Raw genomic sequence first — 24,126 nt, 5'->3', positions numbered from 1 at the left:
TGCTGGTGGGCTTTTTCTCCCCCAGACCTTCTCTAAACCATTTCGTTGGTGCTCTCTGTTTAACTGAAGTCAATTTAGTGAAGCTAATGGAGTTGCTTCTCTTCAGGTCAGTGATGATTTTGCATCCTTGAGTTCCTTGCTTAATTTGCTGAGAAAATTTCTGATTCCGAAGTCAGTTTTCCAAGTCCCCCCTCTCCACGGCACTGCCACAGCCCAGCCCTGGGACCATGCACGGGGGTCACCGGCTGGACCTGGGGTTCCTCCACTTCTCTGCTCTCATCAGATGGTGTTTACTTTGCTTTGAGGGAAGTTTAGCAACATGCTCCACTGTAATCCTTCCTTCCAGCTGGAGCACGTTGTATCCCTGCCTTTGCTTTAACGGGAAAGCCGGCAGCTCTCAGGAAAGAGTTAAGCCCAGGGAGGCTTTGGGATCCTTTGCTGGGGAGAGGGCTGCTCTTTTGTTTGTTTTGAAGCCCTGGCAGGAAAGTGGGGAGGAGAAAATTACCTAAGTGATAGTGAGGTTGCCATGAACCGGTATAAAACTGAAATCAAATCAGAGAAACTCCACCTCGCAGTCTTGAACCATAAGCACAACCCCTGAAGAGAAACCCACCCCACCACCGAGTGATCTCAAAGGCTTGAACTAAACCCAAGCTACATGAGCTCAGAGCTGCTGCAGGACTGAAAGCCCAAGAGCTGTCACAGCCAGTTTTAGTGGGAGCTGCGAGCAGGAATGCTGTTCTTGGGAAGTTTAAGAATAATGAAGTGGAAGCAGCTTTTCTGGATTGCGTTCTGTGTTGTGGAGTTGTCCGGTGAGTATCGACTGCAGAAAATACCAGGGTTACAAACACTGAGCAGTAGAGCAGTGTGAGACTAGTGCATGGGGCAACTCTTTGTGACTTCTGAAAGAGCAGCTCAGGGGGATGTGTTTTAGTGGGCGCTTAGCGGAGATTGCAATTTCACATAAAGAACGCTGTGGTGACAATTTACAGGACGGCACTGCATCAGGCATCCTGGCCAACACGTTCACAGCGATGTGCTGCAAACAGAAAATGCTGGTGGTTTGTAAAAGAGAGGAATCAGGGTGTAAGAGCTCCTCATAATTTTACAGGTAACACAAGGGGATGCAAATGCAGCATGGAAAGCTGTAGAGTGCAGCCGCGGTTCAAGTAATTTCTCAGTCTGCTCTGGTGTAAATTAGCTTTACTTTTGTTTTGTGGTAGGAACTAAGCATTTTCTGCAAATCAAATGAATCTCCATAAATATTAAAAACTCCTATTTGAGCTCTTCAAATATTCATCATATGAAAAAGTGAATAATAATACAGAGATTTTCTCTAGGTAGTACTTTTTAAAGGGTTATATTTTAGGGAAATATTACCATTCTTGTCCTGAACCCAACAACCGTAAAGTAATAAAAAGGGACAAAAAAAAAAAAAAAAAAAAAAAGTGAAGCAGTGCTCTGTGCTGCATTGTGTGCTGGGACAGGAGCCAGGAACGTGCGGGTGTCTCCTCAAATGTAATTTTCCCTTACTCACATGAATGTGAGCAACTAGATCTATTGAAAGAATTTGCTGTGTTTTGTTCTTGCGTTTCACGGTGCTCCTTTCATGTTCCCTTTGCTGCCAAGGTATATCGCTCACCCGAGCCGTTGCGCCTGACCCTCCAGTCTATGTTAATTCTACAGGAAGGAAAAAGCCAATTTGATTTGAGAGAAATAAAATTCAGGACTGTCTGATTGGGCTGAAGTGAGCAGTGAGCCAGGGTGTAAGACAAAAGTGTTTACCCGAAATGCGAAACCTGAGTTCCTTGTAGTACAAAGCAAAAATGATAGAAAAGTGATAAAAACCTATGCCTTTGTAAAGACAAAGACACTGGGTGACAGGGGATTTAATGCTGCAAAATGTCATTCCTTTTGCCAGCATGGTCCGTGTTTCTGCAGGATATTACGGTGCTTTATTAGCACTTGCTGGAGAGTAGAGGAGGTTTATTTCTGTTCAATGTAGCTGCTGGGCAGAGCAGAGAAAAACTAGGGAGCTCACCTGGGGGGCCCTGCATGCTCCCACCCCTTTGGGGAGTCCCAGTGAATTAAGTGAAGGCTGCAGTTGACCAACTCGGGATGGAAATCCCAATTTGGGGGGGGAGTTACTTAGGTTGGCTCATGGCAGCACTGCCGAGGTTGGGACAACTGGCCTCCCATGACACCTTCAGCTATGCCAGGAGTTCTACAGGGGGATAAAATAACCCCCACGCCATGGGTGGCCAGCTGCAGGTCTTCTACAAATGCCACGTGTGGGGAGGATGGAGGCTGGGTACCAGGTATCAAACCAGTCTGACTCCAGAGCGAGGGGCAGCCTTGCCCAGCCTCTCGGGGAGCACGTCGCGTAGGAGATGCTCTGTCCTGGGCATTGCTTGACCCTTTGGGGAACCGCTGAGTTGCACTGTGTGTGGGAGCGGTCTCCTGGGCTGCAAAGTGGCTGATGCTCGGGGCTGCTGGAGAACCCCCTGCCTGCACAGCGCACGGTGCTGCGAGCAGTTTGCAGTGGCAACACTGAGTATTGCTAAAGCATGTGGGGAGCTGCCCCTTGCTTGTCTCAGAATCTGCGTGGAAATGGGAGTATACGTTCTATTTGTACCCAATGCAAACACTTTTTAAAAAAATATGTGATCTTTATTTTTTACATCTTTCTTATTCATCTCTGCCAAACTTGATTTTTTAAAAAAAATCTCTTTTCTTGTTATTTTAAAGCATTTTTTTCTTTCCTTCATTCCTTTTGCAAGACCTAGAAAAGTTCTAAAAATTAAGGAATGAAAAAGGAGCATTAAAACTCACAGGCGCTTGACTTTAACTTTCTTTAGAGGGCTGCACACTGTAACTGCTCAGGCCAGGAGCAACCTGGCTCCCCAGGAAGGTGCTGTGCTCCCAAGCAGCACCCAGCTGTGGGAGACACACCCCCCCCCCCCAAGGGAACCCTTGGGGTCCCACAGCTGGGCTTTGGGGTGGCAGCTCAGGGGGCTCCGCAGCCCCCTGCCCCAGGCGTCCTGCGTGACTGCGGCCCCACACCCATATCCTGTCTGGGAGAAGGAAAAGGGGGAGGGAAGGGATTTTTATCAGATATTTCCAGAGGGAAGAGGGCTCCACCCGCTTGAATTCCTGCCACATGGCTGAGAGCAGTAAAACTGGAAAGGCATGAGTAATGCAGGCTGAGCCTCCGAGGAGCTGCTGCTGGAAGCCTGGGCTGGCGGCAGCTTCAGAGCTCCGTGTCCCACGGTTCCTTACCCTCCTGCTCTGTGTCCCACGGTTCCTTACCCTCCTGCTCCGTGTCCTGTGGTTCCTTACCCTCCTGCTCCGTGTCCTGTGGTTCTTTACCCTCCTGCTCCGTGTCCTGTGGTTCCTTACCCTCCTGCTCCGTGTCCCGTGGTTCTGTACCCTCCTGCTCCATGTCCCACGGTTCCTTACCCTCCTGCTCCGTATCCCACGGTTCCTTACCCTCCTGCTCCGTGTCCTGTGGTTCTGTACCCTCCTGCTCTGTGTCCCGTGTACCCTCCTGCTCCGTATCCCACGGTTCCTTACCCTCCTGCTCCATGTCCCACGGTTCCTTACCCTCCTGCTCCGTGTCCTGTGGTTCTGTACCCTCCTGCTCCATGTCCCACGGTTCCTTACCCTCCTGCTCCATGTCCTGTGGTTCTGTACCCTCCTGCTCCATGTCCCGTGGTTCTTTACCCTCCTGCTCCGTGTCCCGTGGTTCCTTACCCTCCTGCTCTGTGTCCTGTGGTTCCTTACCCTCCTGCTCCGTGTCCTGTGGTTCTGTACCCTCCTGCTCTGTGTCCCGTGGTTCCTTACCCTCCTGCTCCGTGTCCCGTGGTTCCTTACCCTCCTGCTCCATGTCCCGTGGTTCTTTACCCTCCTGCTCCATGTCCCGTGGTTCTTTACCCCTCCTCTTCTGCAGCCATTGGTGCCAGCAGTACCGCGGAGCTGGCTCACCGCAGCGCTTTGCCGCAGCTCAGCCCGCAGCCCTTGCAGGTTCTAGAGCGCCAGCTGAGCCTGGAAAAAGACTTTGTCAAACACATGGAAGAGTTTGAGAAACTCCCCTGGGAGAGGGTTTCTGTCTCAGAGCACTGGAGTAGGCACCCTGTTAGCAAAAGGTTTACCAAGAGGTTCAGCACAGGCGGTGCAGGTGCTGTCGGGGAATCCCCTGTGCATTCCCCCCCCCCACCTCGCAGGGATGGATGTGCGGGGAAAAACCCACCCCCGTGTTTCATTTGTGGTGGGTGCAGAGTAAGGCAGAAACCGTGGAAACTTGTCTCCTGTTTCCTGAGCCCTCACCACTGCAGAGTTTTGCCTTCTATGGTCCTGCTTTAGCGCTCAGGGATGAGTGTTGGACCAAGTCAACTATTTTAACATTTATATTGCTGCTTTTTTATTTGATTCCAGCTGAGATACTTCCTAAGCCTCATTAACAAACCAGCTTTGAAACCCAGAGGCATTCACTTTTTAAAAGCTAGACAGGTAAATACAGTAGGTACTGTGAAGTAGTTTGCTTTCATGTATCTATGTGCTCTTGCTTCTACGTAGCACTACCAGGTGGAGATTTCTCTGAGGTTAATAAATGGCTTGGCTTAAACTCTCAAACCCTTAATACTAACAAATTCACAAAGTTTAGCAAAGCCAGTAAAAATGTACAGTGCAATGAATGACCCACTTTAGCTGAGCACCATGTGGATTATCCAGCCCACGTCTGGATCATTATTTATCTCATGAGTCCTAAGGTTTCAAAAAACTTAGCTATGGTCTCTATAAAAGTCCTGCATTTGCTACAAGTAAAGGGAAGAAAAAAAATACCATGTGACAGGTCTTCTTACAAATTACACTGAGCAATAATCCAGGCTTCAATTTATGGTATTTAGTGTTGAAAAGACTTTGATTAGAAATACCTCTGGTGCTTTACAAACATCTGGAATAGTTCAGAGGTACTTGGGTGGCTGTGGCACTTGGGGAGGTCAAGTCCAGGTGCTACATTGTTCTACTGATGTAAAGTTTCCTGCTAATGTCCATGCAAACACAAAGCCATATGCAAAGCGTGGATTTAACTTCATGCTACTCATTATTCTGGGCATGCAGTCATGCCTCCTGCTTTTGATTTGTTAAAATTCATCAGAAATACTTGGTGATTTAACCAGTTGGAACTGAATTGTCTTGGAGAGAAGAAACTTCTCCCTTAAATAAAAGCTGTGCCAAAATCTCGATCCCAGCTCCAGACACCTGCGCCGAGCCCTCGGCAGGGCCCCCGCCTCCCCGGTGCTCCCACGCCCTGAGCAGCTGCAGCCCAGCCGAGGCGGGATGGGATGGAGCAGGATGGGGCACAGTCCCCACTCAGCACCCTCCGGTATAACCACCCACCGGCTGCAGGCACCGCCGAGCAGCCCTGCCTGCTCCCACCCACTGCCAATACGAACTGCAGCGATCTCGGTCTTTGCTTTTCATAAACCGTCCAGGCTCCCTGGACCCGATCCAGCAAAGTACTGACATCCCAATGTAGAAAAATTCCTGCCAGGACAACCCTGAAGTGCACGACACCGAAACGCATGTTTATCGGGCCGTGGGTGCTGCCCTAGTGCCGGCGCCGGGCGGCTGGTCAGGATCTGTCAGTGCTGCTCCGTCTCGGAGGGTTTTTGGAGGGATGAAGTAACTTTTCTTGGAGCTCAGGCTCTCCTCGGCAGAAATACAAATGAAACAACGTATTTTGTATGATTTTCTCTTTAGTGTCTGGATAAGAATCTTAAACAGCAACAGCCCTGGAGTAGAGACTGAAGCTGTTTTTTACGAGTGGAAATAGGTCTTAAGAATAGAAAAGGTTAAGAAACGGGAAGAAATGCATTTTCACTGACTCATATTGTTCATTTCAGAAGGAAAAGCTGGAAGTGTCATCTTTGTAACATACCAGGAAGCAATATATAAACTTTAAGTTAGAACAGCAAACCATTCTCCAAACATTCTGTTTTACCTCCAAAGATGTTTTTGCTCATGAGTCAGGGCTGATCCCGAGCCAGTGGGAATGTTTCTATTTACTTTGAGATTGTGCCTGCAACTGCAAATCCAACTCATTTTTCCTAAGCTGTACAAGTGATCTCTTCCAAGGCCTGAGTCTTTCCTCCAAGGATTATAAACCCAAACTACTACAAAATCCAGCTTTGTGCAGAGCTTTGTGCATCCCTCGGTAAGCCCAGGGATCGGTAAGGATGAGGGCAGAAACGAGCCTGTCCTCCTCCAGCACCACCCCAAGAGCCCCGGAGCCTCTGCAAGGGCTGCACCCAAGTCTGGTGCTCGCCCAGCCAAAATGTTTGCGCTCTGAGCTTCTCCCACATGAGCTCTGAGGCAGCCTGCCACTTTGGGGCGAGAAGAAAGCAAATTGGTGAAAGCAGCTAACCCTGCCCTGCCCACAGGGACCCTCGGGGGCGGATGGGGGATGGGGGGAAGGAAGGCAGCCCCTAACACCTTCTTCTGCCCCCAGGCAACGCTTCTGGGAGCCCGACAGACACCCCCACACCAGCAGCCACGGCCACGGAGACGAAAGGCATCAGCAGCGTGGCAGCCACCACAGCCCCCAGAGCCCCCAGCAGCGCCGAGCCGGCGGCAGAGACGTCTGGTAATCACGCCCCCCATGATTCCTCGTAGCATTTGCATTAATAATCAGATGTATTAAGGGCACAGGCTTGCCCTAAGAAACCACATGGTTGGTGCGTGGTCTTGAAAAGGAGCCTGATAGTATGGTCAAAAGCTTTAATCCTGTCCAAAAAACCCCACCTGGGCCAACCTGCCACTGCTGTCTTCAGGATGGGTGGCTTAGACACATCCTTTGCAAAACAGCCAAGAGATGATAGGACAAGGTGCTCCTTCATCTTTTATCTTAACATACTGATTCTTTGCTCGGCAAATGACACCCATAAGACGTCTGCCAGCCTTTCCGATGACAGGCCAGATGTCGGCTCTGAAGGGCTTTGAAGCAGGGACACTTGCCCAGGTGGATGGTGCCTTTCTCTTACACTGTTTGAAATCAGTGCATCTGTATGAAGACTCTGGGTCAAGGGGGTGATGACGGTGACGCAGGGGAGGCCGGGCAGTGGCATCCTTGCTGTGGTGCAGCATGCGCCCAGGAAATTAGCCCATTGTAAGCAGATTATGAAGCGCATGTAACAATTAGGTAACTGAAGCAAGTCTAATGTGCGTTTCTTATACAGCCAATAACACGTTCTGGTACTGCTGGCTATGACAAATCAATATTATACTTCAGTCATCGCAATGCCACGCATTGATTTTAGAGGACTTAAGCTTTTCTCATGTATCCTTTTCATTGCATTTCTTCAAAACTGAAGCTGCTGCCGGGTCCCTGGCAGCCAGCCCCACGGCCCCAGGGCTCAGCAGCAAGCAGACGAGCCCACAGCCCAGCCAAGCCCCCACACAGCTGCCAGGCACCCCCCTGGACCCGGACCACACGAGCGGAGGGGTCTCCACCACCAAGAGCCAAGCAACACAACCCAGCATGACGGCAGAAATCCCAGGGTCCACGGCAGCTCTGGTGAGCTCTCCTGCCAGCTCAGAGCATCCTCTCATCTCGGCTGCCACCACGTCACTGCAGATAGCCAGGGACAGCTCCAAGGTGAGGATACAGATGGATGCCGTGGGCTGTGGGAGCACGAGGGGGCTGGATTTGTCCCACAACGCCCCTGACCGTTCACTGATCCTGACACTGTCTTTTTTCCCTTCCAGCTCATCACATGCCACAATGTCAAAGAAGTGAGTGACACTGCAGCCATCTGCTTGCAGCTCAACGAGTCCAACACTTGTGTGAGTAGCAGCCCTGTGTGGCCACGTGTCTCTAAGCGGGAGGACATGCAGGAGGAGGGGGGCTGCAAGCAAACAGCCAAGGGCAGGTTCCTGGAGCGATTGGCTTGGAGCGATGGGGTCACCCACCATGCCTGGGGGGTTGGTTTGGGTTATCTTTAGGGCAGAGCATCTGAACTGTGCCAGACTGATGGAGGTGGGGATGATCACAGCAGTCCCAGGAGGATCCCAAAGGGACGATCACAGCAGTCCAAGGGGAAATGCAGCCTCCTGGCTGCGTAATGCCTCCTCTTTCATAATTAAGCTCTGGGGTCAGTTTAGCTTCTAAAGTATCTCTGCCACATTTAACAGGAAATCTCCTTTGTTCTTCTCCTTCCTCTTGCCTGTTGGGAATGCGAGCACCTTTTTTTGTCTTGCCAAGTGCCCTAGGAAAGAAATCAAGGCATGTGAAGGAGCACGGGTGGCTGAGCAGCATCCCCATCTGAGCTGACTCCTAAGGGAATCCCAGGCTCTCCATAACTGCCCTCAGCCTTGTGCCCCAAAAATGAGGCATTTATAAAAGCAGAAGAGGGTCCAGCTGAGACACTGTTGTGGGTGGGAGGCAAGACCCCTTTCACACTGGAGGTACAACCTGCCACAGAGGGCAGATGGTGCTGGATCTTGCGGGATGGCAACTTGGCAATGCCCTGGGTATAAACTGACAGTGATTAATTTTATTTTTGCTGGTCAGCCATGCTGCCGCCACTTGGGATGAGTGAATTCTTTCTTGCCTTTTCTCTGCAAATTTGCAATGAAATGGTATTTAGACTTGCTCCGGTATACAGGGACTGCACTTTAGCAAGAATCCACATGGAAACTCCTCCGGGAGGGAGTGATTCTGATCAGAGATGCCATCCAGTGGGCAGCGGCCCCTGGGCACAGGGTTTATGGACACCGTGCCCGCACTACATACCTGCAGCACATAAATGGATGCATATGTAACTGATAGAATACGCTATAGAGTCGTATGTAAATTGCACACGCTCTTAACCCTCGCTGCATGTGAAACGCGTCAAACTGCTCCACTTCCACCCGTGTTTTCCTGGGAGCTCGCACCTCACGGCAGACCCCCCGCCCCGCCTCCGCTTCGGCCATCCCTGAGTGGGAAAAACCAGCTCAGGCTCAGCAGCCGCCGGACCTGGGAAGCAGATAAGAGTGTCTGGGAGGAGAGCAGATAGGAGGGACCGTGCCGGGTCTCACTTTCCTGCTGGCCTTTCCCAAAGCAAATGAGCAATAAGCTGGCACCCAGCGCTGCTAATTGCAAAGGGAAATTCTGACACTCCGATGAGTTCTTTCCACAGCAGAGAAAGGAAAATACACACTTGGGTCTCTTGTTCCATCTTGGCCTTTCTCACCCCAAGCCAAGCTCTACAGAAACAGCTGAAAATGATTTGTTTGTTATCCTCCCATGGATAAGTTTCTGCATTTTTGTATGCTAAGAGGATGTGGCGATCCGAGCACAATCCTGAGGCAATTCTAAGGTGCTGAGCCGCCTGGCTCTGCACAGCGCTGCAAGGCAAGAGGGTTTTCTCCTCCCTGGCAGCCCCACGTTGGTGGGTGCCCCCCGGGGAGCAAGTGGAGGGTAGGGGCAGGGGGGAGGTCAGCTGGAGCCGGTCTCTGTCTCGAGGGGGTGGGCAAGGCCACAGCTCAGACGATGTCCCCAGCTGGGAGGATGTTAGGGAAGCTGATAACGTCTTGTAGCGACTGGGGGCTCTGTCTCCAGGCCTGACCGTGGCTGAAAATAGACCTGAGGAGAAAGGCTGTCCTGTCCGATACAGAAATTGGCCCACAGAAGGGAAAGGCTGCAGCTCCTCACTCCTCTTCCTCTTCCACCCCAGAGTCAGTTCAGCTCTAAAATGTAAGAAATTTGTATTTTTTTGCCTAGCCTTTGATCAGCGACCTAGCAAAAACATTGAAGACATTTCCTAAACAGGAAGGCTCAATGCTTCTTTGTTATTTCCCTCCTTTCCCAGCCCCTGCCTGGGACTCTGAAACAATGGGGCTCTTCAGGCGGCTGTTTCAGTCCAAAAATTGGAGAGACTCGCTATGCAATCCAGATCCTAAATTTAGCTTTGCTTAAATGCCATTTGCAAGAGTTGCTAATGATATCTTTATTTAATTTATTGTCATTAATTTAAGAAAGAAGCATCTCCATTTTCTAGGTGTTGGTGTGGGGGCTGCGAGCAGCAGTGAGGTGGGAGGTGAAGGTCTGACACCCCCGCGCCGCTTGTCACTGCTTGTTGCTTCTCAGCTTCTCACAGCACAGCCGAGCCACTGAAACACAAAGGGTGAATGCGGAACACTACCAGTAGTATCATCAGCGTAGCTGAGGTGAACTAGTCCGTTCCGTTGGTTCAACGGCTGTTTCTTGTTTTTAATGAAAATTTTGCAGAAACATTTTTTAGAGACGAAGGGATCGGACTTATGGAGTGCAATATGTGAAGAGAGAACCCGGCCTGTTCCATCCTCATCCCCCTGCCAGATAAAACTCGCTAAATCTGAAGTGGACCGTGACTGTATGCTCCTCATCCTTGTCGGCAAGGGAGGTCAGTTGAGCCGATTCCTTTGGCTGTCATTAACACCGCTGGGTAACGAGCAATGTGGGCAATGGGGGAGGGGGGCTGTCTGTGGGGAGAGGCTGTGGGGCACAGATCCGCAGTTACAGCCAGGGAGGAGACTTCTCCCTGCGGCTGCTGCTCTTTCTTCTGGGGCCTTGCTAGATCCACGGAGCCGTGGCGTTGCCTGCAGAGCAGCGAAGGGGCTCACCGCTCCTCCGTGCTCAGCAATGGCCAGGCTCCTCCGTGCTGGCGTTGGCTGCAGCGTGACCCTCCGTGTAATGTGCCTCTCCCGTTTTAAACCTTGCAGATCCTGATCAAAATGTGCTCCAGAAGTCTCACTGGGAAAAGGTAAATTCCTTAAGCAAATTCAGCTGGAAAAAAATGGGTGGCCTGAGTGGCTGGAGAAAGGAGATTTTTAGACGGGCAGTTGAGGCTGGGGCAGCCGGCTGAGACCTGACCTTGCCTCCCTCTCGGAGGGGCTTGTTGAGCGTTGGCACGTGAGATGGCTGGAGCCAACCCCCAGACCTGCAGCAAGGCAGTGGTGAACTAGTGCAACTAGAGGACCAACGTAACCACCGAAGGCAGAAATGCTTGAAATAGTTACTGTAAAATTCTGCAGTATCTTCTCTAAAAAGACCCAGATCCCAACAATAACTCTTGGGATGTAATTGGCACTCTGCTTCTTCAAAGTACCACGCTGACATTAATTAATTCCTCCTCTCAACACGCCAGTGAGGCTGCCATTGGCTTGTAAAGCTGAGCTCCAGGTGCCTATATAAATAGCAGCCAACAGAGCTGCAACAGCAGTGCACGGAGATATTTCAGCCGTGCAGATGCACGCTCTAAATCTAAGAGCAGGGCCTGAGCATCTGGTCTAAGGAAGAAAATTTCCCTGCGCCACAGAAGGTGCTAGGATGGAAATGGGACCGTGAGGACGTGCAAGCTCACAGGGCGAGTGCAAAGCTCAGGAGCCTGGGTAGCAAAGCCCGGCTTTGTTTACGTGAAGCTCAACAGGGAGGTGAAGAACAGCATTGTTTGAAGCCCGGTGCCTGTTCTGCAGATGCACATGTTTCCTGTTTGTCAGACTCCCGGCTCTCTTTGGTGTTTTTTCCAGTTTGGAATAAAATCCCTTAAACTGGAGACCGTGAGGAACCATCAGGACTTTTCGCAGAAGACCCTGATTGCCTTGGTCACATCTGGACTCATGCTGGCGTTCCTGGGCTTGGCTGGATATTTCCTGATGAAGCGGCGGAGCTGGAGCCCGGCAGGAGAGAGGCTGGTTAGTGCTTACAGGTGGCAGAGCCGCAGGTAGAGGAGCCCGGCAGCGCAGGCAGTGCTGGAGCAGCCGGGAGGTGCCTGGGTGGGAGAGAAGGGGGCTGCTCCGCACCCTGCGGCTCGGTACCCCCAGCCTGTGTGTGTCCCCAGGTCGATGGGATGATGTGACCCAGGGCTGGCTCAGCCCTGGCACGGCAAAGGGCAGGAGCAGGCAGGCCAGACTGTGCAGGGTGAAGGGAAACCTCTCTTGCCTTCTAAAATTAACTCTTAGCTGATTGCTGCTGTGGGAAAACCGCCCCTTTCTCGCTTGTACTTCTAGGTCTAACACTTCTTTTTGCTCAGCAGCAAGAACTCATCCAGCAAGACCCCTCCAGAGACACCGAAACCTTATGAATCTGTCATTAAAAGTGACACACTTTAACTTTCCATTCACTGCATTTGAGTTACATGTCTGTCTTGTACCAATGCTGTAATAAAGGCTATTTCTCCCCTCACTTAACAACCGATGGTAATAAAATATATCAAGAAATAAAAAGAAATTTCCTATATCCATTTTCCCCTTTCCAGGCAGGCTGGCTGCTGAGGATTCTTCCCCACCAGTGACTTTTGGGGACGTGAGCCCTCTGTAAAGTGAGGACGGGCCATGCTCTTCCCCCATCGTGGGCACGTGAACAGTCACGTCCTGGGAAGCCATTAGGTTGTTTCATTGCCAGAAAGGATGCTCCCAAAACATGCAGGTGGGAAGTCAAGCACACGTGTCAGTGGCAGGGACATCATAGCCTGGGCTCTGGAGCCCGCTGCCTCCAAGTACCGTCTCCTGGATGCTGGCAGCCAGTGAAAGGCCATGTAAACGCATGGCAGCATCAATCCAGTTTCTAGGTGCAACGTGTCCAGTGCACCCGTCTCTCTGCCACGGACCATGGTGTCAGCAAAGGGGCTGAGAGAATGCCGGGGGGGTGGGAAGCTTGGCAGCCTGCCAGGCGTGCTGGATGCCGCTGAGCAAAGCAGGAGTGGGGCTATCTGCTGCGGCAGGGATCACCACCCGCGGCCAGGGACCACCAGTGCCCGTTGCACTACTATCAGACCTGCCACGGTCTGACACATGGGGTGTTATCGTGGTGGGGGATGGAGGCAGCTCTCCTATTGCTCTGGATCCTCCAAAGGCATCTGCTCCTTGTAGCAACAGCGGTAACAAGCCACACAGCACATCTTTGCGTGCGCTGGAGTGCAGTCCGGCACTTCTGCTAGCACCTTGCTGTGAGCTGTGTGCATTCACAGGCTGAAAGAAAGGAGAGGGAGAGAAGAAGGTAATTTCCATAGCTTTCACTCAGCTCTTACTTGGCCAAGGCGGAAAGCAGAGGTGATCTGTCACAGGGTGGCTTTGCAAACCCAAGGCAGAGTCATCTCCAAAACCTGGTTATGAGAATACAACAAAACCTGATGGCTTTTCTTTTCAGGTCTAGGAGACAAAAATGCGGTCCCTGGCTGGTTTTCTTGCTTCATCTTGCCACGGCATGGTTCAGGCCCTCTGTTCCCCTTCTCATCAGCGAGAGCAGGTTCCCATGCCTGCAGTTGTTTGTACCTCCTGTGCAGGAAGCGCAGGCAGGCAGCCAAGACGCTGCCTGCAATCAAAGCCGGTTGCTGTCAGCCCTTTCCCTTCCCTAACTCTGCCTTTGTTATTTATGTACCTGTTTAGGCTGAAGACCCATATTACACAGAAAACGGTAGCCAGGGAAACACGATGCTGATGATGCCCCCCCAAGAACAACCTGAGCTGCAGGAGAAGCCAAACCTCAACGGTGGGACTCAGGAGAACGGGACTGGCCAAGCGTCCTCCAAAAACAGCCACTCTGCCAGGCAGCACAGCCCCGCCGACACCGAGATGTGACCCGGCAGAGAAGAGCATCCTTAGCGTGAACTGCAAGGGGAGCAGAGAGACAAGGGAGGGCAAGAGTTTTCTATGGACAGTTAGGGATTTGCAGACCTTTTTTTATTGTTATTATTTCTGTGAAGAACTTCAAAATCAGCCTAAAGCACATTAAGCGCCAGAGCTGCCAAAGACCTGCTTCTCTGCCTCCTCCTGCTTCCCCCATTGACCACACAAGACACTTTTTCGCAGCTGTTCTCTGCTTTTGTTGTTAGAAGAACATAATGAGCAATGCAAGTGCCCTTAGCCCTGAGCAGCTTTTAAGCAGAGGCAGACTGAAGCTACAGAAGCCTCGAGCCAGACTCCAGACAGCCAAAATTTTTTGTGGCAGTGTGTTAGGCTGATTAAAATAGTTAAATTGGGATTTCAGTGACAAAAACCTCTCAGGTTTCAGATAATTTTGTTTAACAGAGTTGTTTTTAATCTCATCCTTAAGTGCAGGATTTCTTCCTCTTTTAAGAACATCACACTTAATCCCCTCCTTGTGCTTTAGGTTGTCTTTAGTATTTCCTACTCCAGCAAAATTTGCTGAAGCTCTGTGAAAAACTTTCCACATGGAATTGCAGGCTGAAATGTGAATAGACTTCAGAATTGTTTCCTTTGCAATCCTACCAGTGCGCAGGTAGCTGTTTTAGAGTAAAAACCTTCCCCAGTCTCTTCACGTCAGGGACTGGAGAGAGTGTTTGACAAGGCAGAGCCAGCAATCAATTGCTGGGGTGAGATGGGGAAGTTTTGATACTGCTGTCGACAGCTCTGCAGACGCCGGGGGCTGGCAGCCCCACCGCCCACCCTCCCGCCGTGGGGGCTGGTGGCTCGGGTAGGACATAAAAGATGCCAAAGAGCTCCCAGCGCAATGAGTGCTAGTCAGCAACCCGGCTCTGCTGCGAGCGCCTCTCCCTCTGCATCAGCAGTGGGTACACAAACAAAAAATTGTATTTTCGCTTTGGTAAGTGAAGGCCAACACCAAAATCCCAACAGCAGCAGCAGGTCCTACCTCGTGCTGCAGTGGTGCTGCGCCCGAGGCCCAGCGGTGCTGCCAGCTGCATCGTGCAGCTCAGTGAGAGCATCCTCCGGTGAGAGCCAGGGACCAGGGGCAGGTTTGTGCTCAGCCCTGAGCAAGTGCAGCTCAGTTTTGGGGAGCCAGAGCTGTGGGTTTTGCAAGCCTGGTGTTGGCGATGAGGCTGCAGTTCAGCAGACGCTGGTCAGACCACAATCTCTGCTGGCGGCAGCAGCGACCTCCACATCCAAAATAAGGACAAAAATGGCCCCTGGAGCTGATCTACCTTCTCACTAGTGAATTTATTGCAACCTTTTCTCAGTGCTGAACACCTGAGGGGAAGGCTTTTTTTTTTTTTTTCTGGTACAGCAATGTCCGTCATTATCTGGGGCTGTTTTATGAGCGCAAGAGTCATTTAAACATGGTTTAAAATATTTCAGGTTTTGTTTGTTTTGGTGTGAATTGCTTCTCCCAAATCTTGTTGTAAATAAACCCATTTGGGAAGGGGAGGGGGGGGGAAGAAAAAAAAAAAAGAGTATTAAAAATCAGCTTCTTCGTTGTGTCCTTGGAACAACAGCGTGTTTATCCCACCGGGACACTGGCTCTGGCTGTGCCGTGTGCCAGCGCGATGAGAGGACAACGCCTCGCAGAGAGGTTGTTTCCCAGCAGAAATACGATGACTAAAGGCTGTAGCTTGTTCTGCGCACATTATTCCCTGTCTTTCAACAAACACGTTTGCAGGACAAGTGACGTACAGCCCACTATAAAACCGCAATTGTTTGATTTTCTGATGTTTAAGATGTCCAGATAATTCCTGGAAAAATAAACAAGGCTTTAGCCTCAAGGAGTGACCTGCAGGGGTCTGACCTGACAGCAGAGGGGGGGTGTGTGTGCACACATGTACGAGGATGAAGATGAAGGCTTCCTCACTATGCAACGGTTCCTGCCTCAAATAATTTGTAGGGCGATGCATGGCAGTCCTGTAGTGCCTGCTCTTGTGGAGATGCTCGAGCTCCACTGAGAGCAGGAGGTTTGGAGCTGGGTATCTTTACTGACCCGGCCCCTCCTCTCTGGGATGCCCGACCCTTCCTAGTGCTTGTTTCCCAGACAGAGACACACCGGGTACCGCTTGTGGGGTACTGAACAGGGATCCCCACTGCCTATTCTGTTGCAGTTTGGGGGAATCTGACCTCCGAAAGCCTGGCTGCAAGGGGAACGGGCACTGGGAAATGAAATTACTTTCTTTCCCAAGAGCCCTGGCTGCAGTGGAACACGGAGAAAGCACTCCCAGAGGCTTGGTTTGCACTGTGGGGTAGGAGAGGGAGCTCAGGTTGGCTTTTTTTGTTGTTGTTTTTTGGAGATTGTTTATTTAATCAGCACTGCTTACTGTACCAAAGTAGGAGATCTAATCAAACGTCAGGTGCATTTTTCATAGCTGAGGGTATGCCCTACAGCCCAGCAGACAATAAAGTTACAGTCAACTGCTCTGGCAAAACAAAAGCTTTCTCTGAAACATCCAGATTGAAGGAAACGCCGAGAGCAGCGGTGGCCAAGCAGGGACGGTGCTGAGCCAGCGGAAAAGGCTGCATTTCCAGCTCAGGAAGCCTGTAAACACAGGCAGGCTCAGCTCTGGCCCAGCTGAAAAGGTTATTATTATTATTTCTTCCTTATCAAACTCCTTGCATTCCTTCATCAAACTCCCTGCATTCCTTCCTTGCTGGCCCCACCGCCTGCCAGGCAGCCCCCTCCTCTCGCCATCCCATGCTGCCTGCGGGCTCACAGCTGCTTTTGGGCCACTTCTAGGGGCTTTTAAGGGGGCTAAATCCATCCCATCTTCCAACTGACCTGCTTTCACATAAACCTGGCTCAAGGTTGATGCAGGTGCTCTTGCCTGGTTTGTGATGCCACGTATACAGTGCATCCATAGTCTATTCAGTTGGTGGGGACCCTTATATTGGCGTGAAATGCCCTGATGAAAATCACCGGCATGAAAGCATCCTCTGAGGAAGAATGGTGGCACTTACATATACAAGGGGTTAAATAAAAATATCAGTGTGACACAGCCATGAAATGACATGTCCATGTCCCAGCCTGAAACACAAGCAGAAGCCCTGACACCCACCCAGGCAGCCCCGAATCTTTCTGCAGGTTGAAATCAAAGACTTTTTCAGAAAAGAAGGAATACCTTCGTATCGGAACTGCCATAAAATGCTACTGTGAGTTGAAGGTGGCTGGTTCTGTGCATTGCTGAAATCAATCAGATTTATCAAGAGCAAACAAGTTTTTATTGTCTTATTATGTCCCTCAGTGGATCTTCCATCCCTTTGACAATAAAAACAGCACAACCCTCCCAGGTGAGAAAACTGCAATATCACAAGCCCTTCACAGCAAAACAGCATGACCCAGGTCAGAGAAAAGTATCTCCTTTCTCTGTTTGCTGCTTGCTCATTTCTTTTTCATTGATTTAGCGCTGGGAAGAGCTGCCCCGATGCCCGACATGCTAAAATATCAGTTTAAGGGTAGATCTTTGTGTGCCTGGTCTCACTCTCAAATCCTCACCCCCTGTGAAATTTTGTTCAAAGCAGTTTCTCTTAGAGATTACGGCTTCTTTTGAAGCGTAACAGGTAAATGTTCGCCTCCGCAGCACAGGCTGCAGCCCAGGTGAGCAGGAGCTCAGTGGAGGGGGAGTCACGGCCTCAGACTTAGACGCACCAAGGGTTCTGCAGGACTTGAAACCGCAGCAGAAAGAGCCTAGGGTATATTCTATATAACAATGCTGCTATCTGCTGGCTGTGCTTTGCTAAAACATTGAATACTTTGCTCTAGAGGGCAGCTGGTACTTAGGTTCGGGTGCTCAGTCAGAAGCAGCACCTGAAGAAGGGTTCTGCTCCGCTGCTGCAACTTGGGGCACCGGCAGGACAGCCAAGGGGCTAAAATAATAACATTATGAAACTATGGAAGAAGTAAAACATCCAGTGGGCTTTGAAGCTCATATTCTAGGAATGGGGAACATTTAAAATGAAATTTCTAAAGTGAATTCCCCATCAATCCAGTTCCCGTCTGCTTGTTCAATGCCTGATCCTGCAAAAGTTGTGTGGGAGTTCTACAATACTTACTGCACCATCTGCTTGCAAGGCCCGGCAGGTTTTGCGATCCGGGCGCAGGGACCACGGAAGCCCAGCCGGCTCTGCCAACGGCCTGCGTTACGCTTACGGATGGAGAAGCTGGCGAAGCATCGTCGGTGGAGCCAGGGCACATCCCTGTGACGGCAGCCTGGGAACCGGCAGCGCCCACAGCTTCCTCCAGCCCGTCCCGTGGAATTCGTGTGCTGTACCAGTTCTGAGTCAGCCGAAAGCTCACCCATCATCAGATGGCCATAAAGACGTCTCCCGGCGTTGGCCAAGGGTGTTCAAGCTCATTTCCTTTCCTAACCATAGAACAGAAACCAGCATCACATAAAGCCCACGTATATGATGTCTGCACCGATGTGATATTTCCGCCTTTGCTTTCAAGGTAAAGCGAACAGCATTTGGGTAGGGCTTTTCCATCCCTCAGAAAAAATGGTATTTACAACTATTTGCATTAGAGGCACTTCACAGGTGTTTTAATTCTAAGTCTTTAATCTTAGCCTTCAGATCCATTTAATTTGCTGGTGTTTTGATTTGCAGTAACAGACATAAATGAGATTATCTATCCCCTGAGATAAACTGTCAGAGGCAAATGCTGAAGAATTGGGCTCTAAAAACATTTTAATATGCTCATGTTGCAAACCCTGAGATGGAGCCAGAGATGAACATAGATTAGTGTGAGCCAGGACTCGGGTCTCAGACACGACCCGCCGTGTGAGAAGGACCTTCAGGCTGAGGCACAGAGCTGGTCCCATGCTCGCAGGCTCACCTTCTCATTTCGAAAGGACCCATGAGGGCAGGAGGAACCACCTTCACAGTGCGCAAGGGAAGTGTGCCGAGTGCTGTGAGGCTCGACATTTTCCTTTTTTAACCTTAAAAAAACAGGAGAGACAAGAATGGGTGAGCCTGGGATGCTGTTTCTGGGGGGAGGGTTGGTTCGGAAGGGACAGCTGTGGAGTCAGTGTGGAATTGCATCAGGGTTATATTTTCCTATTGAAAATTGTTTGCATTTTTCTTCTGGAGAAAAAAACCACAAGTTTGAACAATTTTTCTGTTATGTTTCTAATGGAAAGTCATCTTGTTGGGGGGAAAGGAGGTTAGTTCCAGTTTTTCACTCACTGTAGAAAATAAAGGTCTGAAAACAGTTACATCGCTTTTTGTCTTGCATAAGACATAGATGTCCCAAGGGCCTCCACCTTGGAAATTTATTTTTAAGTTACATATTTATTTTATTCTTGTAAATAAAAAAATACTCCACTGACCCTTGGCTATTTATTTGCTGTTTCTGGTTCTTGTGACCCTTTAGCTTTATTTTTTTCATCTTTGTGTTTGCATCTTCCTTCTTTTCTTATCTTGTGCCTGCCCCAGAGGCTTATTGCTGCTTTGGCAACATGCTAACGTGTTTAGGAATGATAAGACATCTAATTAATAGTTTAATTTGCAGTACAAGGTCTTAATAGCTTATTAAAGGAAATACATTCAGAAAATTCTTTCCCTTTTCTTGCACTGGTACAATGTGATTTACCAACAAATGACAAAACAGTTTTCAACAGCATTTGGACTTTCAGTAAGGAAAGTGGTGCTGGATTTGTGATTTCATGGGGGATTTTGCACCACTAATGCTACTATTTTTGTTGTTGTCATTTAAAAACAATTTAACAGGTCAACACAAGCAATTGCAGAGGAACAATATCGCTGTGGTGTGGCAGTCAGGAGCCTGACGAGCCTGAAAGTGGAATTAAGTAAAACTGCCATCTCTACTTCTGCGTATAAACAAGTCCTGGGGGAAGGTAAACTTGCTCTTTAAGAGGCTCCAGCTGAAATGTCAGGTCGTGCTGCGCCGGGGCGGCTCAGCTGCTCGCACGCTCCGATCCTCCCCGCTCCTTTTTCGCTAATATCTGTTAAAACAGATTATTTTTATATGAAGGCACCCTTGGCTTACAAACTCCAGCAGCAGCGGGGACCACCTATAAACTCTCTGGATCCCTCTTGCTTTTAGCCGTAAGAAACGCGGCGTGAAATCCCGCTTCGCAGGCGGAGAGCAGAGGGAAATCAAACGGAGCTGTGCCGCTTCGCTGCAGCTCGGATTCCCCAGGCCGCCGTGTTTTTCCTCTGACCCACACAAAGATTTCTTTCTAAATTTATCACAGTGTTCATCGGCAGTCCCACTTAGTGGCAGATTATGAGGCTGGGCAGGCAGGGCCCATTCAAATGAGGGCAGGGGAGCCTGAAAAAACACGCAGGGGATGGCGCAGCCGACGAGGCGAGGGCAGGGGGTGGAGGGGGAGCAGGTGCAGCCCCCGCACAGCGCCCACCAGCCTCGCTGCTCCAGATTATCCTTGCGCGGAGCCCAGGAGGCTCGAGGCGGTGGGAGTGCTGCACCGAGATGGCAGCACCCCAGCTCCTGGCTGGGTCCAGCGAGGGTTGCTGGTCTCTGGAGGCCACAAGTGCTGGCACCGCTGGGGAATTTCCACTGGGCTGCAGAGAGAGCTGCTGGCCTCGGCATGGGTCGCAAGGCGAAGCAGCACTGGGCTGCAGCAGTGCGTGCTGGAGCGGGCGTCTGTGCAGCATCCCCACGCAGCTGAGCATCCCTCAGGGCCCCCCCGAGACCTCTCGTGTCCCCCCCACTTCATACCTGCTCATCCTGGCTCCGGCAGCATTCGGCACCCCCGGGCGGGAGGTGTCACTGGGACCAGAGCTGTGGGTTTGTTGCCCCGTGGAGCCCCACAGCGAGGACACAGCCTGGCTGAGCCACCTGCCATGGGGGTGTGGGTGCTGGAGGGGTCAGCTGCACGCTCTGTGGAGGTCAAGCCCTACCCGGGGAGTCCCCTCCGTGTTTGGGATCACACCGGGAAATGATGCAGTTACAAGGACGGCCTCACTGAATGGTTGACTAGCGCAATTTTCTTATGTGCCTGTCAGCAAATCAGTCCAGCTGTGCTGCACCCAGCTTCCGTCCGCTAAATGGGGGTGATTATTCCCCTGCTTCGTGAGAGGGAGTGGGAATGGTACCCAGGAATGACTGGGGGGGCTGGAAGGAGGCCACGGAGCTGCGTAGGGGCTGCGGCCCTGGAAGGAACGCGTAGCGTCTGAACATCAACCTTCAGAAAGTACTTGCTCCTCCTGCTGCTTTTTCACTGAAGAAAACCACGAAACAGATCTGTCTCTCCCGTGCAGGATTTTAAAAGATTTTTCCACAATTCCCTGGGTCGGGACAGCCCAGGGCCGAGGGGAAAGAAGAGGACGTTGCCGGGAAAAGGCACCGTGGGGGTTGGGGGGTGCCCGGAGCGAACCCCTCGCCCCTCGGCCGCCCCCCCCCCCCCCCCCCCCCGCGGGGCCACGCTGCCTCCTGGGAGCTGTAGGCAGCGCGGGGTGACCTTGGCTGCGCGGCGCTGCGCCGGGCCGGGCCGCCTCCGCCGGGAGCCGCGGGGATCTGCGCGCCGGGCAGGTACGGCGGGGGGGCGGGGCCGGCCGCGTGCCCCCTGCGCACCGCGCGCTGCCCGCTCCGCGCTGGGCGGCGGGTCCCGGGGGGCTGGTGCGGGCAGGGACAGGGGGTGGACAGGGACAGGGGACGGGCAGGGACGGGTAAGGCAGGGGACGGGCAGGGACGGGCAGGGGACGGGCAGGGGACCGCAGGCTCCCCCAGCCACTGGCACCCTGGCTTGGGGAGGGGCTGGGGCAGGGGCTGGTGGCTTCAGCACGACCCCCCTCTCCCAGGGCTGCTCTGTTCCCCCAGAGTGCTGCGGATGATTTAAAATAAATACATAAATAATAAAATAATAATTATTATTATCAATAATGATAATAAAAATCATAAAATCATCATAAAGGCATTATTAAACATCATAAAATCATCATAAAATACGTCATAATGTAATAAAATCTGTAACAATAATATAATAAAATATATCCTAATAAGAATATATCATCATCATCATGGTAATGATGACAATAACAGTAACAGTAATAACAGTAATAATTGTAATAATAATAGTGGTAATAATAATAGTAATAATAAAGAGAAGAAGAAGCAGCCAATTCTGTTACGCTTGAACAAAGCGCTCCACATGGGAAAAATCTGGAGCAACTCTGCCCAGGCTCCCTCCTTCCCAGTGGATAAGTGGGAATGCCTGTCCTAGGCCAAATGGGAATAGCGGGTGGGATTTCAGGAGTCTCTCATTTCTGCGGGAACACAAGGCCACGGGGGTTGGAAGTGGCTGCTTCACAGCCGCGTCTTTTCTCTGCTTTTATGTTTAGAGACAATTGCTCCATATAGCACTGTAACTTCCACGCGATGGATTGTTACGTTCTTGCTCTTTTTTTTTTTTTCCTCTCTCAGAATATATGCTGTAGTTTCTGTCTGTAGACTGTTTTAATGGCAAGGTGGCTGAGACAAAGTTTACTCAATAAACTTACTTTTCCCCTTGAGCAGCTTTAGCTTAGATAAACGAGCTTTAAAGTCCTGGTTTAGCGTGGGACCAGGACTGTTTACCATTCATCATTGTTAGTTAATTGCTATTTGGTTAAATATTTGGTTTGTATTAAGTTCATTTATGCTCTTTTCTTAAAAAATAACAAATAAAGGTGTGTTTAGTAATGTGGCAAAAAGCTTTCTAAAGGCTTTTTAAAGATACTCCACAGCAGGGAAGCTCCCTAAAGTTATTTTCTATATTTTGCATTTAAAAAGCAATTTAAAATCTTACTTGTAGTTTGCTGTGCTGTTATTTGTGATCAGCCAAGCTAAAGCAGCAAGGATATTCACCTGTTTTCTGTAGCGACTGCAGACTTCCCGTCTTCATTATCAGTTTAATTCCTAATTTCAAAAAGAAAAAAAAAATACAGGTTACATCATTCTTTAAATCCACAAATCCAACTGATGGCCTGCAGACTGGCTGTGTGCAGTGTCCCAGGGCAGTGCAGTGCAAAGGAAGGAGTTTTGGAAAAGGTGCTGCCGATGGACTTAATTTAATGCACTTACCTAGCAGCCAGCATCAACACTCCTGCTTCCCCACCCCATCCACCCCCGGGGGGGTTTCAGTGAGCTGCAAGGATGAGGATCTGCATTTCAGGGTGAAGTCTCAAAGCAGCTGTTTGCTTTCAGGTGCCAGGATCCCCCTCCCTGCAGAGGCGAAGGGCACTGGCTGCCCACGAGCATCTCCGCTGCGTGGGGCATGCACAGAGCCCGGCCGGCGGACGGGACCTCACCGGGTCATTGGAAAAGACGTTGCGGTGCTGGCTGAGAGGTGGGTCAGGTCGGGACATGAAGAGGGGGAGCCCCGGGAGAGACTGGGAGCAGCCGAGAGCTCCCATGGCAAGCGGTAGCGGGCTGGAGTCGGCTGCTGCGGGACACTCGGTGCCCTGTGCGACCCTCTGCGCTGCAACCCCCCGTGTCCTGCAGCAGTGACCCAGTTGTTATACGAACAAGGGTTTAATTTTGGAACTTTAATTCTTAACAGGTTTAAATTTCTTTTGCCTGGACGTGTTCTCATACACCGCCTGTTTGACAAAATACTTCTTACCTACATTATCAGTTGCTAACGAAGTGTCCTGCGGCTGCGTTCACGGTCCTTTTGAGAATTTGTGCTCAGGATAATTCCCTTTCTTAGTATCGCTCTGTCAGCCTGGAGCAGGGTTTTACAAGCCGGCATTGCCCTGGCTGGCCCTGCTGAGCCCTCACCCCGCCTGCCCTCTGAGACGAGCAGGCAAGGCAAGTAACACGGAAGGGTGTGTTAATGCTAAGGGCAGCAAAGGCCAGCACGGGTAGTTACCCACGATAAAATTACCATCGCAAGCCAAGGCCCTTTGCACGACAGAGGGATCCATCCTGAGACGGAAGCTCTGCCAGAAGTGACTTGTGTACCAGCTCCTGCAAGGAGAGAGGCTGGAGCGGTGCTGGTCCTCTCTTTCTGTCTTCTGCAGATACTTTGCCTGTGACTTTTTTTCTGCCGGCAGTAATCATTCCGCACATATATTCAGTTTAGCGATGGTAACGTGGGTTATCCCCTTGGAGGGGACAGAAGCTCCTATCCCTTGCTGTCAAAGGCAAAGACATGGGTTCTCATCCACGGTCCTGCTGTAGGTGTTACCAGCACTTCAGCCTCAACTGTTCTAAAACCATCAGAGAAACAGAGGAACAGGAAACAAATTGCATTAAAAGTGCTTTGGAGGAAGGGCTTACCATGGAGATGGAAAGTCGTTTTTTGGTTGGTTTTTTTTTTTTTTTTTTTTCCCCAGGCTATTAGAAGGCAGTAGGTCCTTCTCAAACAAACCTGTGTGGTCTTAATAACACAATCTCTGTCTCTCGTTCTTTGCGAGGGTCCGAAGCTGTCAGGTTTGTGGGCTTTCACAGTTTCCATCACT

General features: G+C 50.7%; 1 protein-coding gene and 1 long non-coding RNA gene across 5 annotated transcripts; one reads left to right on the top strand and one right to left on the bottom strand.

The window, feature by feature from the left end:
- Positions 1-352: 352 nt before the first annotated feature.
- On the top strand, positions 353-15,072 carry CD34 (CD34 molecule). Of its 4 annotated transcripts, none has more exons than XM_056361916.1 (8): positions 353-812; positions 6,512-6,646; positions 7,374-7,657; positions 7,768-7,845; positions 10,274-10,427; positions 10,747-10,787; positions 11,554-11,718; positions 12,060-13,404. In XM_056361916.1, exons 1-8 carry the CDS (start codon positions 734-736, stop codon positions 12,105-12,107), a joined length of 984 nt encoding a protein of 327 aa, XP_056217891.1. In that variant the 5' UTR covers positions 353-733; the 3' UTR covers positions 12,108-13,404. The 4 variants fall into 4 exon arrangements, with proteins under 4 accessions (XP_056217891.1, XP_056217890.1, XP_056217892.1 ...); XM_056361915.1 differs by having other exon boundaries at positions 12,057-13,404; XM_056361917.1 differs by having other exon boundaries at positions 354-812; positions 12,034-13,404.
- Positions 15,073-18,369: 3,297 nt separating this feature from the next.
- On the bottom strand, positions 18,370-21,170 carry LOC130159769 (uncharacterized). The gene is made up of 2 exons (XR_008825854.1): positions 20,402-21,170; positions 18,370-18,638 (listed from the first exon to the last, which is right to left on the bottom strand). It is a non-coding gene; the product is annotated as an uncharacterized LOC130159769 (long non-coding RNA).
- Between the last annotated feature and the right edge of the window lie 2,956 nt (positions 21,171-24,126).

Source organism: Falco biarmicus, chromosome 16, assembly GCF_023638135.1.
Source record: "Falco biarmicus isolate bFalBia1 chromosome 16, bFalBia1.pri, whole genome shotgun sequence".
In the NCBI taxonomy this organism is placed as follows: Eukaryota; Metazoa; Chordata; class Aves; order Falconiformes; family Falconidae; genus Falco; species Falco biarmicus.
Note: the sequence above shows the minus strand (reverse complement) of the source record. Positions and strands in the feature narration are given on the sequence as shown.

Coding starts and splice junctions, on each gene's coding strand:
- CD34 (XM_056361914.1), top strand. CDS start 734: ATGCTGTTCTTGGGAAGTTTAAGAATAATGAAGTGGAAGCAGCTTTTC. Junction 813..6,511: donor CTGTGTTGTGGAGTTGTCCG/GTGAGTATCGAC, acceptor TTCTGCCCCCAG/GCAACGCTTCTGGGAGCCCG. Junction 10,428..10,746: donor CATCCTTGTCGGCAAGGGAG/GTCAGTTGAGCC, acceptor TAAACCTTGCAG/ATCCTGATCAAAATGTGCTC.